Consider the following 14,699-nt stretch of genomic DNA (forward strand, 5'->3'; position numbering starts at 1 on the left):
TTTTAATAATAATAAAAAATAATGAAATAATAAAATAAGATATAATAATGAAATGAAAGGACTTTCAGTGTGAACATTAAAGGATTAAAACACTTCCAAACTAAATCCCTTCAGATTTATTGCCATTGAGATACAGAAAGTTTGACTCTGGAATATTTAAAGTTGTTTGATGATGAATTGATGAATCTTAATTATATTCCCCTGATGACGACATAGAGTCGGTCTGTGATGGAGGAACCAACACAGAAAGAAAAGACTCTGCTCATAATGAAATATGTGTATTTAAAATGTACATTTTGTGTAACGTCTAATCAACACTTGGTCAAACTAAGTGGTTCAGTCATCTGAAATACTGGGTTATTAGTATTAGCATTATTTATTTAAGTTTAATAGCGGGACGGGACGGGGGGGGGGGGGGGGGGGGGTCTGTGCACAAAGTATAATTCATCTGACATTGTTCATGTTGTATCATGAACAATGTCAGATTAGGAGTATTAATATCTCATTGGTCTACTTGTGTTCTCATGTGTTCTGCTACCTGTGAGTTCATAGCTGATTCTGCCTTAACGTTTTCTCTGTGTTATCATCACATTGAATGAACACGTGCATCAAAACGTCCGCTTGTTCCATTCTCCAACTTTAACAATTAAAAGAGAGTGAAGGAAGTCGGAAACAGAGAGACCTTCAAAGTAAAAATGTGTGCGTTTTCAAACGTGTTGGCTCCAGCAATCAATTTATGGAGAGCTAAATCAAAGCAATAAACAAATATTCTAAACAATGAACATAACATATAACTGTTATAAAGTCATATTTATGCCACTTCCCCACAATTGAACGTGGCTGAAAAGCCTTTCAACCAGCACCAGGGGACCCACCGTCCAACACATTTGTTGAAAAAACAATCAACAAGTTCATTAATTGTGTGTTTTGGCTTTTAATCATAAGTGATTTTCATCAGCACATGCGGTTTTTTTCCCCATTTTTCATGGAAATGTATGAGAGAAGTCCTACAACTTGACAGCAAACCACTAAAATGAACTAACATCCGTCCAGAACACCTACTAAAGTGGATTATTATGTTACGTACATGTTAGAAAAATAGTTCTGACACCAAGTGTGACATCAATAACCATGAGATTTATTCTTGAGTTGTTTCACATACGTGAGATCTGTCTCTCAGTCTTTTATACACTGTGGTAAACAGAGCTTCACAGCAGGGTTTGGTGAAGGTTTGAACCGGTTTGAACCAGTTTGAACCGGTTCTTCCTTATCTTGCTTTGGACCAGATGTCGATGGTTAGACTGAGTGTTATCTGTCTTCAAGACGTTCTGTGGTTTGCGATGTCACGGCTATATTGAAAGTATAAGCGTTATGCATACATATTCAGTATTTCTCCAACATTTCCCCCCTGTTTATACTGAGTATAACACATAATGATAATGAAAATACAAAATGAGTTTAAAGGCAAAAAGTAAGCATTGGACATGTGTTTTAAATGTAACTCCAAATACATAAAACAAATAATAAATAGCACAAAAAGTTCGGAAACTTGTGTTTGGTAGATTATTTCTCTGTTGTAACAATGCTTCTTGGCAATACATCTTATAACGTTGTAAAGCCCGTTTACTTCCCTTTTAAATGGAGCCACATTTGTAAGGAACATGCATCTGTGGGATGAGCAGCAGAGCTAAGTATGTGGGTTGCGCCCATGAAAAAATTAGCCAAATCTTCTCTGCCAATGCCAAACAGCGTATTCTGCTGTTGACTCTTGTTTGGTGGATTGGATGATTGAAGTCTGAAGAAACGAGACATATTGGCAATTTAACAATTAATTCATTGAACAAACAGGAGCCTCAGTAGCGTGTGGAAGAACCATACAACAGTCTGGGACCAAACTCTATCCTCCAAGATGACATTCATTCATTCATCTTCATCCGCTTATCCGGGATCGGGTCGCGGGGGCAACAGCTCCAGCAGGGGACCCCAAACTTCCCTTTCCCGGGCCACATCAGCCAGCTCTGACTGGGGGATCCCGAGGCGCTCCCAGGCCAGTTTGGAGATATAGTCCCTCCACCTGGTCCTGGGCCTCCCTCGGGGTCTCCTCCCAGCTGGTCGTGCCTGGAACACCTCCCTAGGGAGGCGCCCAGGTGGCATCCTCACCAGATGCCCGAACCACCTCAACTGGCTCCGTTCCACGCAAAGAAGCAGCGGCTCTACTCCGAGTCCCTCACGGATGACTGAACTTCTCACCCTATCTCTAAGGGAGATGCCAGCCACCCTCCTGAGGAAACCCATTTCAACCACTTGTACCCGCGAACTAATTCTTTCGGTCATGACCCAGTCCACATGACCATAGGTGAGGGTAGGAACGAAGATTGCCCGGTAGATAGAGAGCTTTGCCTTGCTGCTCAACTCTCTTTTCGTCACAACGGTGCGGTAAAGCGACTGCAATACCGCCCCAGCTGCTCCGATTATCCGGCCAATCTCACGTTCCATTGTTCCCTCACTCGCGAACAAGACCCCGAGGTAGTTGAACTCCTTCACTTGGGGTAAGGACTCATTCCCTACCCGGAGTGGGCAATCCACCGGTTTCCTGCTGACAACCATGGCCTCAGATTTAGAGGTGCTGATCCTCATCCCAACCGCTTCACACTCGGCTGCGAACCGATCCAGTGAGTGCTGGAGGTCACAGCTCGATGAAGACATCAGGACCACATCATCTGCAAAAAGCAGCGATGCAATCCTCAGCCCACCGAACTGTAAACACTCCTCCCCACGACTACGCCTCGATATCCTGTCCATGAATACCACAAACAGGATTGGTGACAAAGCGCAGCCCTGGCGGAGGCCAACCCTCACCGGAAATGAGTCCGACTTACTACCGAGAACCCGGACACAGCTCTCGCTTTGGGCATACAGGGATTGGATGGCCCCCAGAAGTGGCCCCCTCACCCCATACTCCCGCAGCACCTCCCACAGTATCTCCCGGTCTTACGCCTTCTCCAGGTCCACAAAACACATGTAGACCGGATGGGCGTATTCCCAAGCCCCCTCCAGGATCCTTGCGAGAGTGAAGAGCTGATCCGTTGTTCCACGGCCAGGACGGAATCCGCATTGTTCCTCTTCAATCCGAGGTTCGACTATCGGCCGAACCCTCCTTTCCAGCACCTTGGAGTAGACTTTACCAGGGAGGCAGAGTAGTGTCCAAGATGACAACGCTTGTTAAATTAATAACAATTCATAATTGTTCATGCATGTTTCTTTTTACATTTCATGGTCTAAGTGCCGCACTTCAATAACAAGTGTTGCTCATGTGGTTTCTGTGCAGCTTTCTCAGCTTCCTCTTCTGCTTTGCGATCACTTCCTGTTGTCTGTGCTGTGCATTGACAGACTGCTGCTTTCCCAGGCAACTGTACTGCATCTAGCAAGTGTAAGATCAAGTCTCAAAACTGTACTACTTGTCACCACTGCATACCCTGTTGCATTTGTACCATCTAAATTATTTTGACATGAGTCATCAACAAACAGTCACATCTGCATCTTTAGATGGAATATCTGTCGAGTCTGTTCCTGGTAAAACACGACTTTCAGTTGCAGCTACACAGTGATGTGGTGTTGTACACCTTTCAATAGTCAAATGAGGTTGTGAGAGCAACACTGCCATGCATGACAGATGTTTTGCAGGTGACATGTAAGTTATTTTGTTTTGCAGAAGTAGAACCTAAACTGCTCGAGGTCCTTTTAGTGTTAAAGGTAAAAATTCCTAAAAATGACACCATTTGTCTCTTTGTTTGAGGTTTCGGTGCCTTCATCTAGTGATCGGCCGATAGATCGTGAAGGTTTTTAACTTTTTTCTTTCCACAGTTGTTTTTGCTGCTCTCAAAGGAATTTTAGCAGTGCAAGAGCATCTTCTTTGCATTTCTCTTGAGTTTTGGAACATACCAATAAGTATTTGACTCCCTTGTGGAGGTTTAGCGAGATTAGCTGCCATTTACTTGAGAGAATACGGTTGGACTTATCCAACACCCCTGAGGAATCCTGGTGTAAGTCTATTTCTTCCCATTGAACTGAAAAGCAAACCAGAACTGACAGTCTTCGTGGACTGGTGTAGAGAAAAAGGTGTTCGCTAGATCATAGTACCCGGGTTCTGGCACTAGGAGGCGCTCTAGGTACCACTGCTTTATTTACTGCTTGTAAATCTTGAACCACCCTCCAGCCGGTGGATGGTGCTGCTTTGTTAACTAGTGAATCTGGACATTCTCTGATTAGCCCGATTGTAATAGTGCTTCAAACATTGGTGTTATTCTCTTAGCAGCCTCTGGTTTTATTGGATACCGTCTCTGAAAAGGCCTAGAACTGCTTTTTAAAAACCCTCTTCCTCTTCTAAGGAGAGGGTGAAGATGTCTCGTCTGTTTTTAGGTTTTGCACTGCTTCCCTTGCTACAGTCACCCAGTTGAGTTTGGTTGCGTAGGTCCGCAAAATGTCCGACAACCACGCACCTATTTGTCCTTCTGGAAGCAGAAGTTGTGGACTTCGATGGTATTCGTCTTCTCTCACTCTGAATGTTTCTGATTGACGGATCTACTGACTGTCGCTTTCATTGCTCACGATAACAAACATCTTGCAAGCTCTGCAAAACTTAAGAACCTGCAAGAGGGTGACCAGAGCGGACATGAGGGGATCCTCCTGTGTGGCCTCTGACAGAATCGATTGGCTCTCATCAGTAATCATGTTCTTTGCATTGAGTGTATCCCATAATTAATCAATATCAATACCTTCTTAAGGTATTAAAAACTCTAAACAAATGAAATGTGTTATTCTACCTTTTGGAAAATAAAAAAAATACACAATGTGATTTATGTTGCACAACAAATATTAAAACCTCTGAATGTTTTTTTTAATCTTTTTATTTTACAACATTTTGTGGCTTATTCACATAAAGACAATTAATCTTATTAAAATTGTGAAGTTAAAAAATAGTTTTCATTTTGCTTATGAGAAAACACACAAAGTTCATATAAACACAAGAAATCTAGAAAACAAAGAAAACTATCAAAAATAGAGTTCTTTAATACACATGGATGTGAATAATAATAATAATAATTATTAGCTATACATTATGTATGTTTTAAACAAGGTCCATTTCATGTTGTGTGTTTCCACTAAGGCCTTTAAACACAGTTAAATGTAGAGCAGTACATCGGGCAAACACTTCTCTTGTTCTGTCATTAATATACACTGTTTATATATATATATATATATATATATATATATATATATATATATATATATATATATATATATAAATATATATAGTTTACATACTTCTGTCTGCATTGTGCGTGAGATCCTGATACATGTTCCTCTCTCTGTCAGTCCATTCTGGGGCCATCTTCAGGTCTAAATAGGTATTTTGGACAGAAACAGGATTGTTGAAGTGTGGCTACTTGTAAATCCGTAACATTAAAGTAATAGTCCGACAAGGTTTCCTCCGTCTGTCTCGCGCTACAAGTACTAAATGTAGCTGTGATGTTTTGAAGTGGGGTCGTATGAGATAACGATCCAGACAGTAGATGCTTCTCGTTTGGACAAGCAGGTAACTTAAGAGAAATAGTAATTTTCTCTCCTCCACTGCCTCCGTCTGTTCGTGTGTTCAGGCTATTGTGGTACTTTGGTGATTCTGAATGAATTAAGCCTTTAAAAACACCAAAATCACACAAATAACACAAACACACTAGCTGATCAGAGCAGCAGAAGATCAGTTCTGAGAGGTAAAATCACCGTTTCTATTAATGGAGTCTAGTGGCTTTGAAGAGAGCAGCTTCAGATCCCCATCAGAAAGATAACGAGAAGAAAATATTGTAAATGTAGCGCACACTTGAACTGATATTGATTCTGTTAGGAGTCTAGAATACGTCCACAGCAGAACTTTACTTTGCTCTGTTCTGTTTTAGCTGAAGCTTGGAGCCAACTGCATATTTCTAACACTATAAATTCAGACACAAAACACTTTTTTCCTACATATAAACACTGTTGTCTCGAAATGGCAAAATGTTCCAGATGAGGACGTACTAAGGTCTTCTACTAAGGTGTTCTTTTGTTTTTGTTTGAATGGAAAATATCACTTTTGCTCAAAAAGCAAAAAAGCGTGTTGAGGAAAGGTCTTCTTGTTCAGGATCTGGAGTCCGTCAGCGGTCTCTGTGGCTCTCCAGCTAGAACTAGACTAGACTAGAACTAGAACTAGACTAGACTAGAACTAGACTAGGACTAGACTAGAGTAGACTAGAACTAGACTAGAGCGGCATCACCGGAGGGTTGTTCCTCCTGACCCGAGCTTTCCTGCTCTCCTGTTTCAGCTTCAGAGTGCGAAGTTTCTGCTGCCGGCGTTTCTCGCGGTACCACAGCTGCTCGCAGTACTCGTCCACGCTCAGACTGTTGGTCCCCACCAGCTGCAGGTCTTTGTAGCTCTTCAGAGGAGGCTGCTGGGGCAGCAAGGCGTTCCCGTGCCCGCCCACCCCCGACTGGCCGAGGAACCCGGCCGGACCGGTCCTCCCGAGGACCGGAGGGGCCGCCGGCTGGTTGGGGTTGAGGTTCTGCAGGTGGAGGCTGCGGTTGGGGATGATGTGGACGCGGTACCGGGCCAGGACCTGGCTGTAGGAGTGCTCGTGGCTGGCGCAGGTGTAGAGGCCCGAGTCGGCCGGCTCCAGGCGTTGAACCAGCAACCCCCGCTTCATGTGGAGGGAGCGTTCGTCGTCGCTCTGACGGAGCTGACAGAGAGACAGGTGGGTTACTTACTGCCAGGAGGGGCCCCGGGTAGAGGGGTCCGGGGCCCCTGGACCAGAGCCTCAGTTTGACTGTAGGAGACTTTTATTTAGTCACTTTACTTATAAGTAGTTTTGTTGAATTATTCAAGACGTTTGTGCTCATTTGCATTAGATTTTTTTAGCTTTTTTTCTTTTATAATAACTTGATTATTTATAGCACCTTTTAAAAACAAGAGATTTGATTTTGATTTTTATAGATAAAGCAGCAAACGTAAAGCAATAAAACAACAGAAAGCTCAACAGTGAGCCCCAGCAAAGCAAGACATTTAAACCCTAAACAGATCAATGGACATTTGAATAATTCCTCGTGGAAACAATGAGAGATATTTTCTTGTGTTATGTCTGCAGAGAAGATCGGGTTAAACTATCGTGTGTCTCACCTGTCGGCCGTCCTGCGTCTCACTGAGCGCCTGGCTCTCCGAGTGCTGCACCGTCCACCGGAGCTCGGCCAGCGGGGAGCGAGGAACGCACTCCAGGAAGGTGGAGTTCCCCTCCACGCTGAACACCGACTTCACCTCCACAGAGTCCGGATCTGACGCAGCAGAAAAGACAAATATATTACACAGGTATAGCATATATATAGCACAAGTGTTTTTGTGCCAAGACAGTTGAAAAAGTGAGAAAAATAATGTGAAATCATCTGAAAAGGGACGGATTATAATTGTTGGGAATATTAAGTTTAAATCCAATTCTTTTGATTCTTAACAAGCAGAGAAACACTCAAGATCAGGAAGACATCCTGACACTTTTTAGAAACATTTATCCAACATCTGATCGTTTTGTTTATTGTAATAAATCAACCAGCGTTTATGTGGGAAGCAGAGAAACCTGCAGTGACTCAGTACGGCCTCTAGAGAACGCCACACATCTGCAGAACAGAACCATCATCAACGGGGTTTTACTGTATATTCTCGGTCAGTACTGTATTTATTTTTTTTGCACAATGGTAGTTCAGTAATGAGTATTCTTGCAAAAACAAAGTATGAAGATTTGTAAAAAGTGTCTCTCACTCAGTTCAGTTCAAATAATAAACAAAAAACATATTTCTTGAGAAGCTCTTCAAGGAAATGGAAGAGCTTCTCAAGAAATATGTTTTTCTTGACCTAACATATCTTTTCTATTTATAGAATTCATGCAGATCTCTGTGACGTCTCACATTCCATCCCATAAGTGTTCCTTTGCACACGTCACTGAACATTTCAAAGAGACACAAGTTCATTCAACGTCAGACGGAGGAAATCCTTACTGTCCTCTGTGATTGGGCACTGACTCCATGGGTCTCCGTACTTTACATCCTGTCTCCTCGCCCGCCTGACACACACACACACACACACACACACACACACACACACACACACACACACACACACACACACACAGTTACATAAAAGCTTTTATGTTGTCTCAGTAAGAAACTTGTAATTGTGACTATAAATCTATGAACTATTGTCTGTATTTGCACTATGACGTACACAACATGCTAAAATGTTAACATTGTTGCCGTCTGTGACTGTGTGAACACTAAAGTCGACTCGTCGGTCAAACAGCAGCAGATAATAATGCCGTTTCCTGTAGATGAAGTGGTATAAGAGCATTAAATCCTCCTCCTCACTGTTGTTACTGGGCTTCTGCCGGCTCCTCAGGGGTGAAAAAAAAAAATACGGAGCTACTGCGATTATGGATGAGGAAAAACACGGAGCAAGTACAGGCTATGAAAATACAGAGTGTTGTTCCAGCCATGGTAAAGAGTGTTGTCACGTCCCCGTCTGTTGGTTAAATACATCTAAAGACTTCTCTCCATTAGTCCGAACATTCATTCTCCTGCTCTTCAGAGCGTGTCGGTTAATCTCTCTGTCGGGGGGGGAATCATTTACTTAGTGAAACAAAGCTGAACACCCCAATGTCACAATCTCACATGATTTTCACTCATTTGTACATTAATTTGTACGAATAAATGCAACAATTATTCACGTGTCAACCTAGTCTCCAGGAAAAAGTGTTTTCGTAGTACGGCGAGCCATTATTGAAAATTTCACGGTGAAATACTGTAAAAAACAGCCAGAAAGTCCACTGAGGCTAGGTGGGTAAAACAAACACATGACTCTCATCCAGGAGACCTCTGTTAGTGTCTCGTGTGAAACCAAAAGTAAACGATGACTTTACGCTTGTAACAAAATGTTCCATTAACCCGAGTTATGTCGTTACGCTACGTTGTTGCGCTACCTTGTTGCGCTACCTTGTTGCGCTACCTTGTTACGCTACCTTGTTGCGCTACGTTGTTACGCTACCTTGTTACGCTACCTTGTTACGCTACCTTGTTACGCTACCTTGTTATCCACGTTCGTGGATGGATGTTTTTTGAAACCTCGAGTTTGACAATGCGGCCGTCGACATCTTGTTTTTTATCAACCAGTGAACAGGAAGTGACCATATCTGGACTGAGGAGGAGTGACGTAGAGACGTCGTATACGTCTCTGGTAGAGACCTGTCAATCAGCGTGTAGTCCCGCCCTAAATCATCCCCTGCTTTATGGTCTATTTGACTCTAAATGGACCATAATATACTAAATGAACATCATGCTGTATTGAAGAAGACTGTAAACTAGAGATTGAGACCATAAACTCATGTTTACAATGTTTACTGAGGGAATAAATCAAGAGAGAAGTAGAGTCATTTTAGACTAGACTTCTATACAAATATATATATATATATATACACAGTATATCACTACCTCTTGCTGGTGGGGAAGTATCTGGAGCAGGTCTGGCCGTCCCAGGAGCAGTAGGGGTCTCTGGCTAGGCAGCACTCGGCACAGTCGGCCCCGTACAGCTCACACCTCTGGAGCCCCAGCTGGACCACGCCGAGCTCACTGGACACATACAGATGTTTCTGTGGAGGAGAGAGAGAGAGACAGAAACAAGAAGGGAGGTGAGACAGGCTGACAGACAGACAGGCTGACAGAGACCAATCTATCTGTGAGCTCAACAACAAATGTGGTTTCATACGATTCATGAATTCATAAATATAAAGTTATCAAAGGAGACGAATCGCTGTCACAACTGAAATTCATTTTTAGAGACAGACAGACAGACAGACAGACAGACAGACAGAGAGACCTACTCTCTTGGTGGACAGCTCCATGTTCAGGATGGGAGTTGGACTCTGCAGGACAAAAAGGAGAACGTTTGATCTTTATAAGAATGGAGCACTAGTACCTTGCAGACTCGAGCCACCCGGCTGTAGACCCTCTTGTCCGTGTGTCCGGCCTCCGCCGCCCGCTCCCTGAAGAAGAAGTAGAGCTTGTCGTCGTCCGGACTGTGGGTGTCGGGGATGGAGAAGGAGCCCACGAAGTCCGGCTCTGAGAGGAGACACAACGTTTGGTTGAGTGAGGACGTCCTTCTGCTGCTTGAACTCGTTGAACTTTAGACGATTCTTTAGAGATTAGAGTTTCTCACCGTTGAGCCAGTTGTGGTCGTACGCTTCGGTCCGGATGTAATGTTGACTGCTGCCGCGCACCGGAGTCCGGAAGATCGCAGCGTTAGCCCCCATGAAATCTACTGAGGTCCCTGCATAGAGTTCACCATCTAGAGAGGGGGGGGGGGGAATAAAGGGAGGGAGGGAAAAAGAGAAAGACAAGAAAGAAAGAGAGAAATAAAGGGAGGGAGAGAAGAAAAGAGAAAATAAGGAAACAAACAAAGAAAAAGAAAGAAAGAAAGAGAGAAAAAAGGAAATAAAGGGGGAGAGCAAAAGAGAGAGAAAGAAAGACAGACAACAAACAAACAAAGAAAAAGAAAGAAACAAGAAACAAAGTAAACAAACAAAAAGTGAAAGACAGAAAGAAAAGAAAAGAAAAAAGAAATAGAAAGAAAGAAAGAACCAAACAAAGAAAGAAAGAAAATAAATGAAGAAAAATAAATAAACTGTTTTCATTAAAGTGTTGCAACATTCATCAGGATAATGTGTCTCCCTGCTTTAGTCCATACTGTCCAGAGTAAACAGTATCATCATCATCATCATCATCATCATCATCATCATCATCATCATCATCACAACGATCAGATCTGTTTCTTTAATCATCTCCATTATGAAACAAAAGAGCTTCATGAAGCGTCTCTGTGTGAAGAACCCTAAAGTAGTCGATGAGTTTATGTCCAGAGAGACGAGAGACAGACCACTCAGGACACCACTGTGTGTGTGTGTGTGTGTGTGTGTGTGTGTGTGTGTGTGTGTGTGTGTGTGTGGACTGGATGAGACCTACCAGTCAGTCGAGCAGTGAACGGCTGACTGGGACTGAAGGGACATTTCCCTCTGCCTGACTCCACTGTATGAGACAACATGAACAACGGCTCCTAGAGAGAGAGAGAGAGAGAGAGAGACAGAGAGAGGGAGACAGAGAGAGAGACAGAGAGAGAGAGACAGAGAGACAGAGAGAGACAGAAAGACATTTATATTTGAGGTAAACTGTCCACAATGGAGCAGATTTACACTTTAAAATGCATCAAAAACAGCAGAAAAACATCAGTTTACCTTTAATTTTGCGTACACTATATATATATATATATATATATATATATATATATATATATATATTTATATATATTTAGTGTTCTACTATGCTTCAGGCTGAGAGAACCATTAATAACAGAGTGAATAAACACATGAATACCTCTGCGTTGTGTCCCACATGCAGGTATGTACACTGAGGATGGAAGGCGCCGGTGCCACAAGCATAAACGTGGGTCTTATTGAACGGCTGCAGCAGACGCACGAAGTTGGCACATTCTGTCTGGAAACAAAGTAAAAACACAGGATGAAATAAACCCACACTCTGTTTTAAAGATGGACACCACTCTGATGTTTGTACAGTAAATATAAAGCATGCTAACCTAGCTTAGCACAAACACTTGAAAACAGCTTTTTTTATACTTTGGTTTTTGAATAAATTGAACCTGTAAACTCTGGAGTCACTGGTTTTGTTAGGCTAGCTGTCCCCCCATCCCCCACGCCCCCCCCCGCCAGCGTTTCTAGTCTTTATGCTAAGCTAAGTGAGCTAGCTGCCGGCTTCCCCTCAGCTAAGCCCCGCCTCCCTTTCCAAGCGGGTCGGAGAACTACGGTGGCCTGTCCTCCATTCTCCTGTCCTTTGTTCTCCTGCCCTCCTATCATCTGTCCTCCATCCTTTTGTCCTCTGTCCTCTGTTCTCTCTCCTCCTGTCCTCTGTCATTCTGTCCTATCTCCTCCTGTCCTCTGTCCTTCTGTCCTCTGTCCTTCTATCCTCCTGTCCTCTTTCCTCCTGTCCTTCTGTCCTTCTGTCCTTCTGTCCTCTGTCCTTCTGTCCTCTGTCCTTCTGTCCTCTGTCCTCCTGGCTGCTTTGTCTCAGAGAAGTTTATTAAAAAGAGCTTTTGGCCGATGGTTCGTTCGTGCTTTGCCGCGGTGGATGACTGAATTAGGTTTCACTTTTGTTTACATGTTCACAGCTGTATTGATGAAGTATTGGCATTTTACTCAAAAATATTTTATTGCGAGTACAGCAACAAGCGTAGTTGCCGTCAACTTGAGTATCCTTCACTTCAACTGGTTCCTTTCACCCCAGTCTGCTCGATCTTTGATCCTAAAAGTGAGACATAAAGAAAGACGTTCGTTGCCTCATTTATTTACCTCCGGACTTTTCCCTGCCAGACAGCAGTGCTCCACATGTTCTCTGGCAGCCGGCCAGTGGATCTGATGGAGAAGATAAAACACCGTCAGTCAGACAGGTCTGGTGGTCCGGATTGTTTTTCAACTGATTTGTAATGTTCTCTGATGTTCTCACCGTGTGCGTGGGCAGGTCCAGGCTGTCCGGCCTCAGCAGGTAGATGTGGTCCTTCCCTCCGACCAGCAGCCATCCCTGGTCCTCGTCCAATAACAAGGCCTGGTATCCACCGCTGATTCCGCCCTCCCAGAACACCGCCGAGCTGTTCCTCAGATCTGAGAGAGACAAGACACCAGGTTTTAATTATTAAGTTCTTCTTCTTCTTCTTCTTCTTCTTCTCCAGCGCCGGAGAGGAACCGTTCTGTACTTTGGGACCATTTTAAGCTGCTTCTTACTTGAGTTTGTCTTTTTTCATTTTATGTCATACACATTTATGTAACTGCTTTAGTTACTAGTTACTTTGAAGGTTACTTCTTTTTACATGCAAAACATCAGTTTATGAAATACGATGCATTATTACAGATCAAACTACCCAGCAGTAACTTTTTATCCTTTGCAAACACACACAGTCACTTTCAAATGACATTAGACGACATAACATTGACTTCCATTCATTTCCTGGAGACTTACACTAACCCTAACCTAACCTAACCTAACCTTAACCTAACCTTAACCTAACCTAACCTAACCTTAACCTAACCTAACGTAATGTAATGTAACCTAACCTTAACCTAACCTTAACCTTAACCTAACCTAATGTAACGTAATGTAACCTAACCTTAACCTTAACCTAACCTAACCTTAACCTAACCTTAACCTAACCTTAACCTAACCTTAACCTAACCTAACCTAACGTAACCTTAACCTAAAGCTAACCTAATCCTAAACTTAATCCAACCTTAATTTAAGTTTAACCTAACCTTAATCTAATCTTAAACTAAGTCCGAATCCTAAACTGTAAGGATTTACATTATGGGGCATTTCTTCTACTGAAGGAAGGCAGGACCCCACAATGTGACTGTGTAAACACACACACACACACACACACACACACACACACACACACACACACACAGGTCATCCTTCAGGCTGCCTCTCGTCTCTCAGGAGTCGCGGCAGAAAACGACCCGAACAAACAAATTAACCCTGAAGCTGAGACTGCTGTTGGTTCTTTCTGCTGTCAGCGATAACGAGACAAAACAGTGATACGTCTCCACTGAATATATGTATGTATGTCCCAAATTAATACAGTAACAACAACGATGAAGTCAGGCCAAAAGACCGTTACAGCGCTGCATAAATAAAGGTTATTATTCATCATGTTTATGTTTTCTTAATGTCTCATTTTAAATGACTTTCTCCTCATGTGACTCTATTTAAAAAATGTATTAATTTCACTTTTTTTTAAATGATTAATAAATCGACAGAAAAACACTCAGCAACAATTTCAATATTTAATTAATTAATCAAATTATTTATTTTATTTTATGAATTTTTAGGGCTGTTTTGGACCCATTTTTTCACGTAAAAATTACCAAAAATTTCTCAGATCCAAACTTCTCAGACGTTAATATTTTTGGGGTTTTCTTTCAGGTGACTCAGTAGCTGTGCGGCATGAACAATTATCCAAATGGTTGGATTTCCGGCTTGCTGTGTGTTATTGCCCTACTCTCTTTCCACACACTTCCTGTCTCTCGTCACCGTCAAAAAAAAAAGATATATGCCCAAAAATACAACGTTGTTGCTTTCCTTTGTCTCATGCAATAGTGAAGTGAATATGCAGATTAATCTGTGATGAATGTAATATTTAATTTAATTAATTTACTGAGGATGTGTCTTTATTTTGGGGTGATCAAAAGGCCTGTGGACCCGTCTGCAGCTGTAAATGTTAACGTGAGTCAAAAAGGTTCCTGAGGTTTCGTTCACTGTAACGACTCTGCAGTTCAGCTCAGTTGACCTGCCGCTAAAAACATTCAGCTGAATGAGGAACGAGGGAAATGAAGCGTGAAACTCCCGCAGAACACAAGTGGACCTTTAACTTTAAGCTGCGCTGCGTCGGTCCCGGAGGGTCACGATGTCGGCAACTCTTTGCGGAGGCCTTGAACGTTTGTTCCACTTCACCACCATTTTAAAAGAAATCAATCACGGGCCGCTTTCATCGGCGTCGACGGGGAACGCTGGAGAGA

The 14,699-nt window shown here is 42.8% G+C and overlaps 1 protein-coding gene across 1 annotated transcript; it reads right to left on the minus strand.

Annotated features, from left to right (window-relative positions):
• Nucleotides 1–4,927: 4,927 nt before the first annotated feature.
• LOC137885809 (semaphorin-3D-like) lies at nucleotides 4,928–12,813 on the minus strand (the record flags this gene model as incomplete). The annotated part of the gene is made up of 10 exons (XM_068728104.1): nucleotides 4,928–6,767; nucleotides 7,205–7,356; nucleotides 8,071–8,135; nucleotides 9,556–9,713; nucleotides 10,040–10,182; nucleotides 10,280–10,408; nucleotides 11,083–11,173; nucleotides 11,491–11,610; nucleotides 12,480–12,542; nucleotides 12,634–12,813. Coding segments are annotated over 10 exons (1,575 nt in total), but the record flags the coding sequence as incomplete, so codon positions are not given.
• Between the last annotated feature and the right edge of the window lie 1,886 nt (nucleotides 12,814–14,699).

Source organism: Cebidichthys violaceus, unplaced genomic scaffold (assembly GCF_023349555.1).
Source record: "Cebidichthys violaceus isolate CVI_PGR_0920_01 unplaced genomic scaffold, fCebVio1.0.p SCAF_402, whole genome shotgun sequence".
In the NCBI taxonomy this organism is placed as follows: domain Eukaryota; kingdom Metazoa; phylum Chordata; class Actinopteri; order Perciformes; family Stichaeidae; genus Cebidichthys; species Cebidichthys violaceus.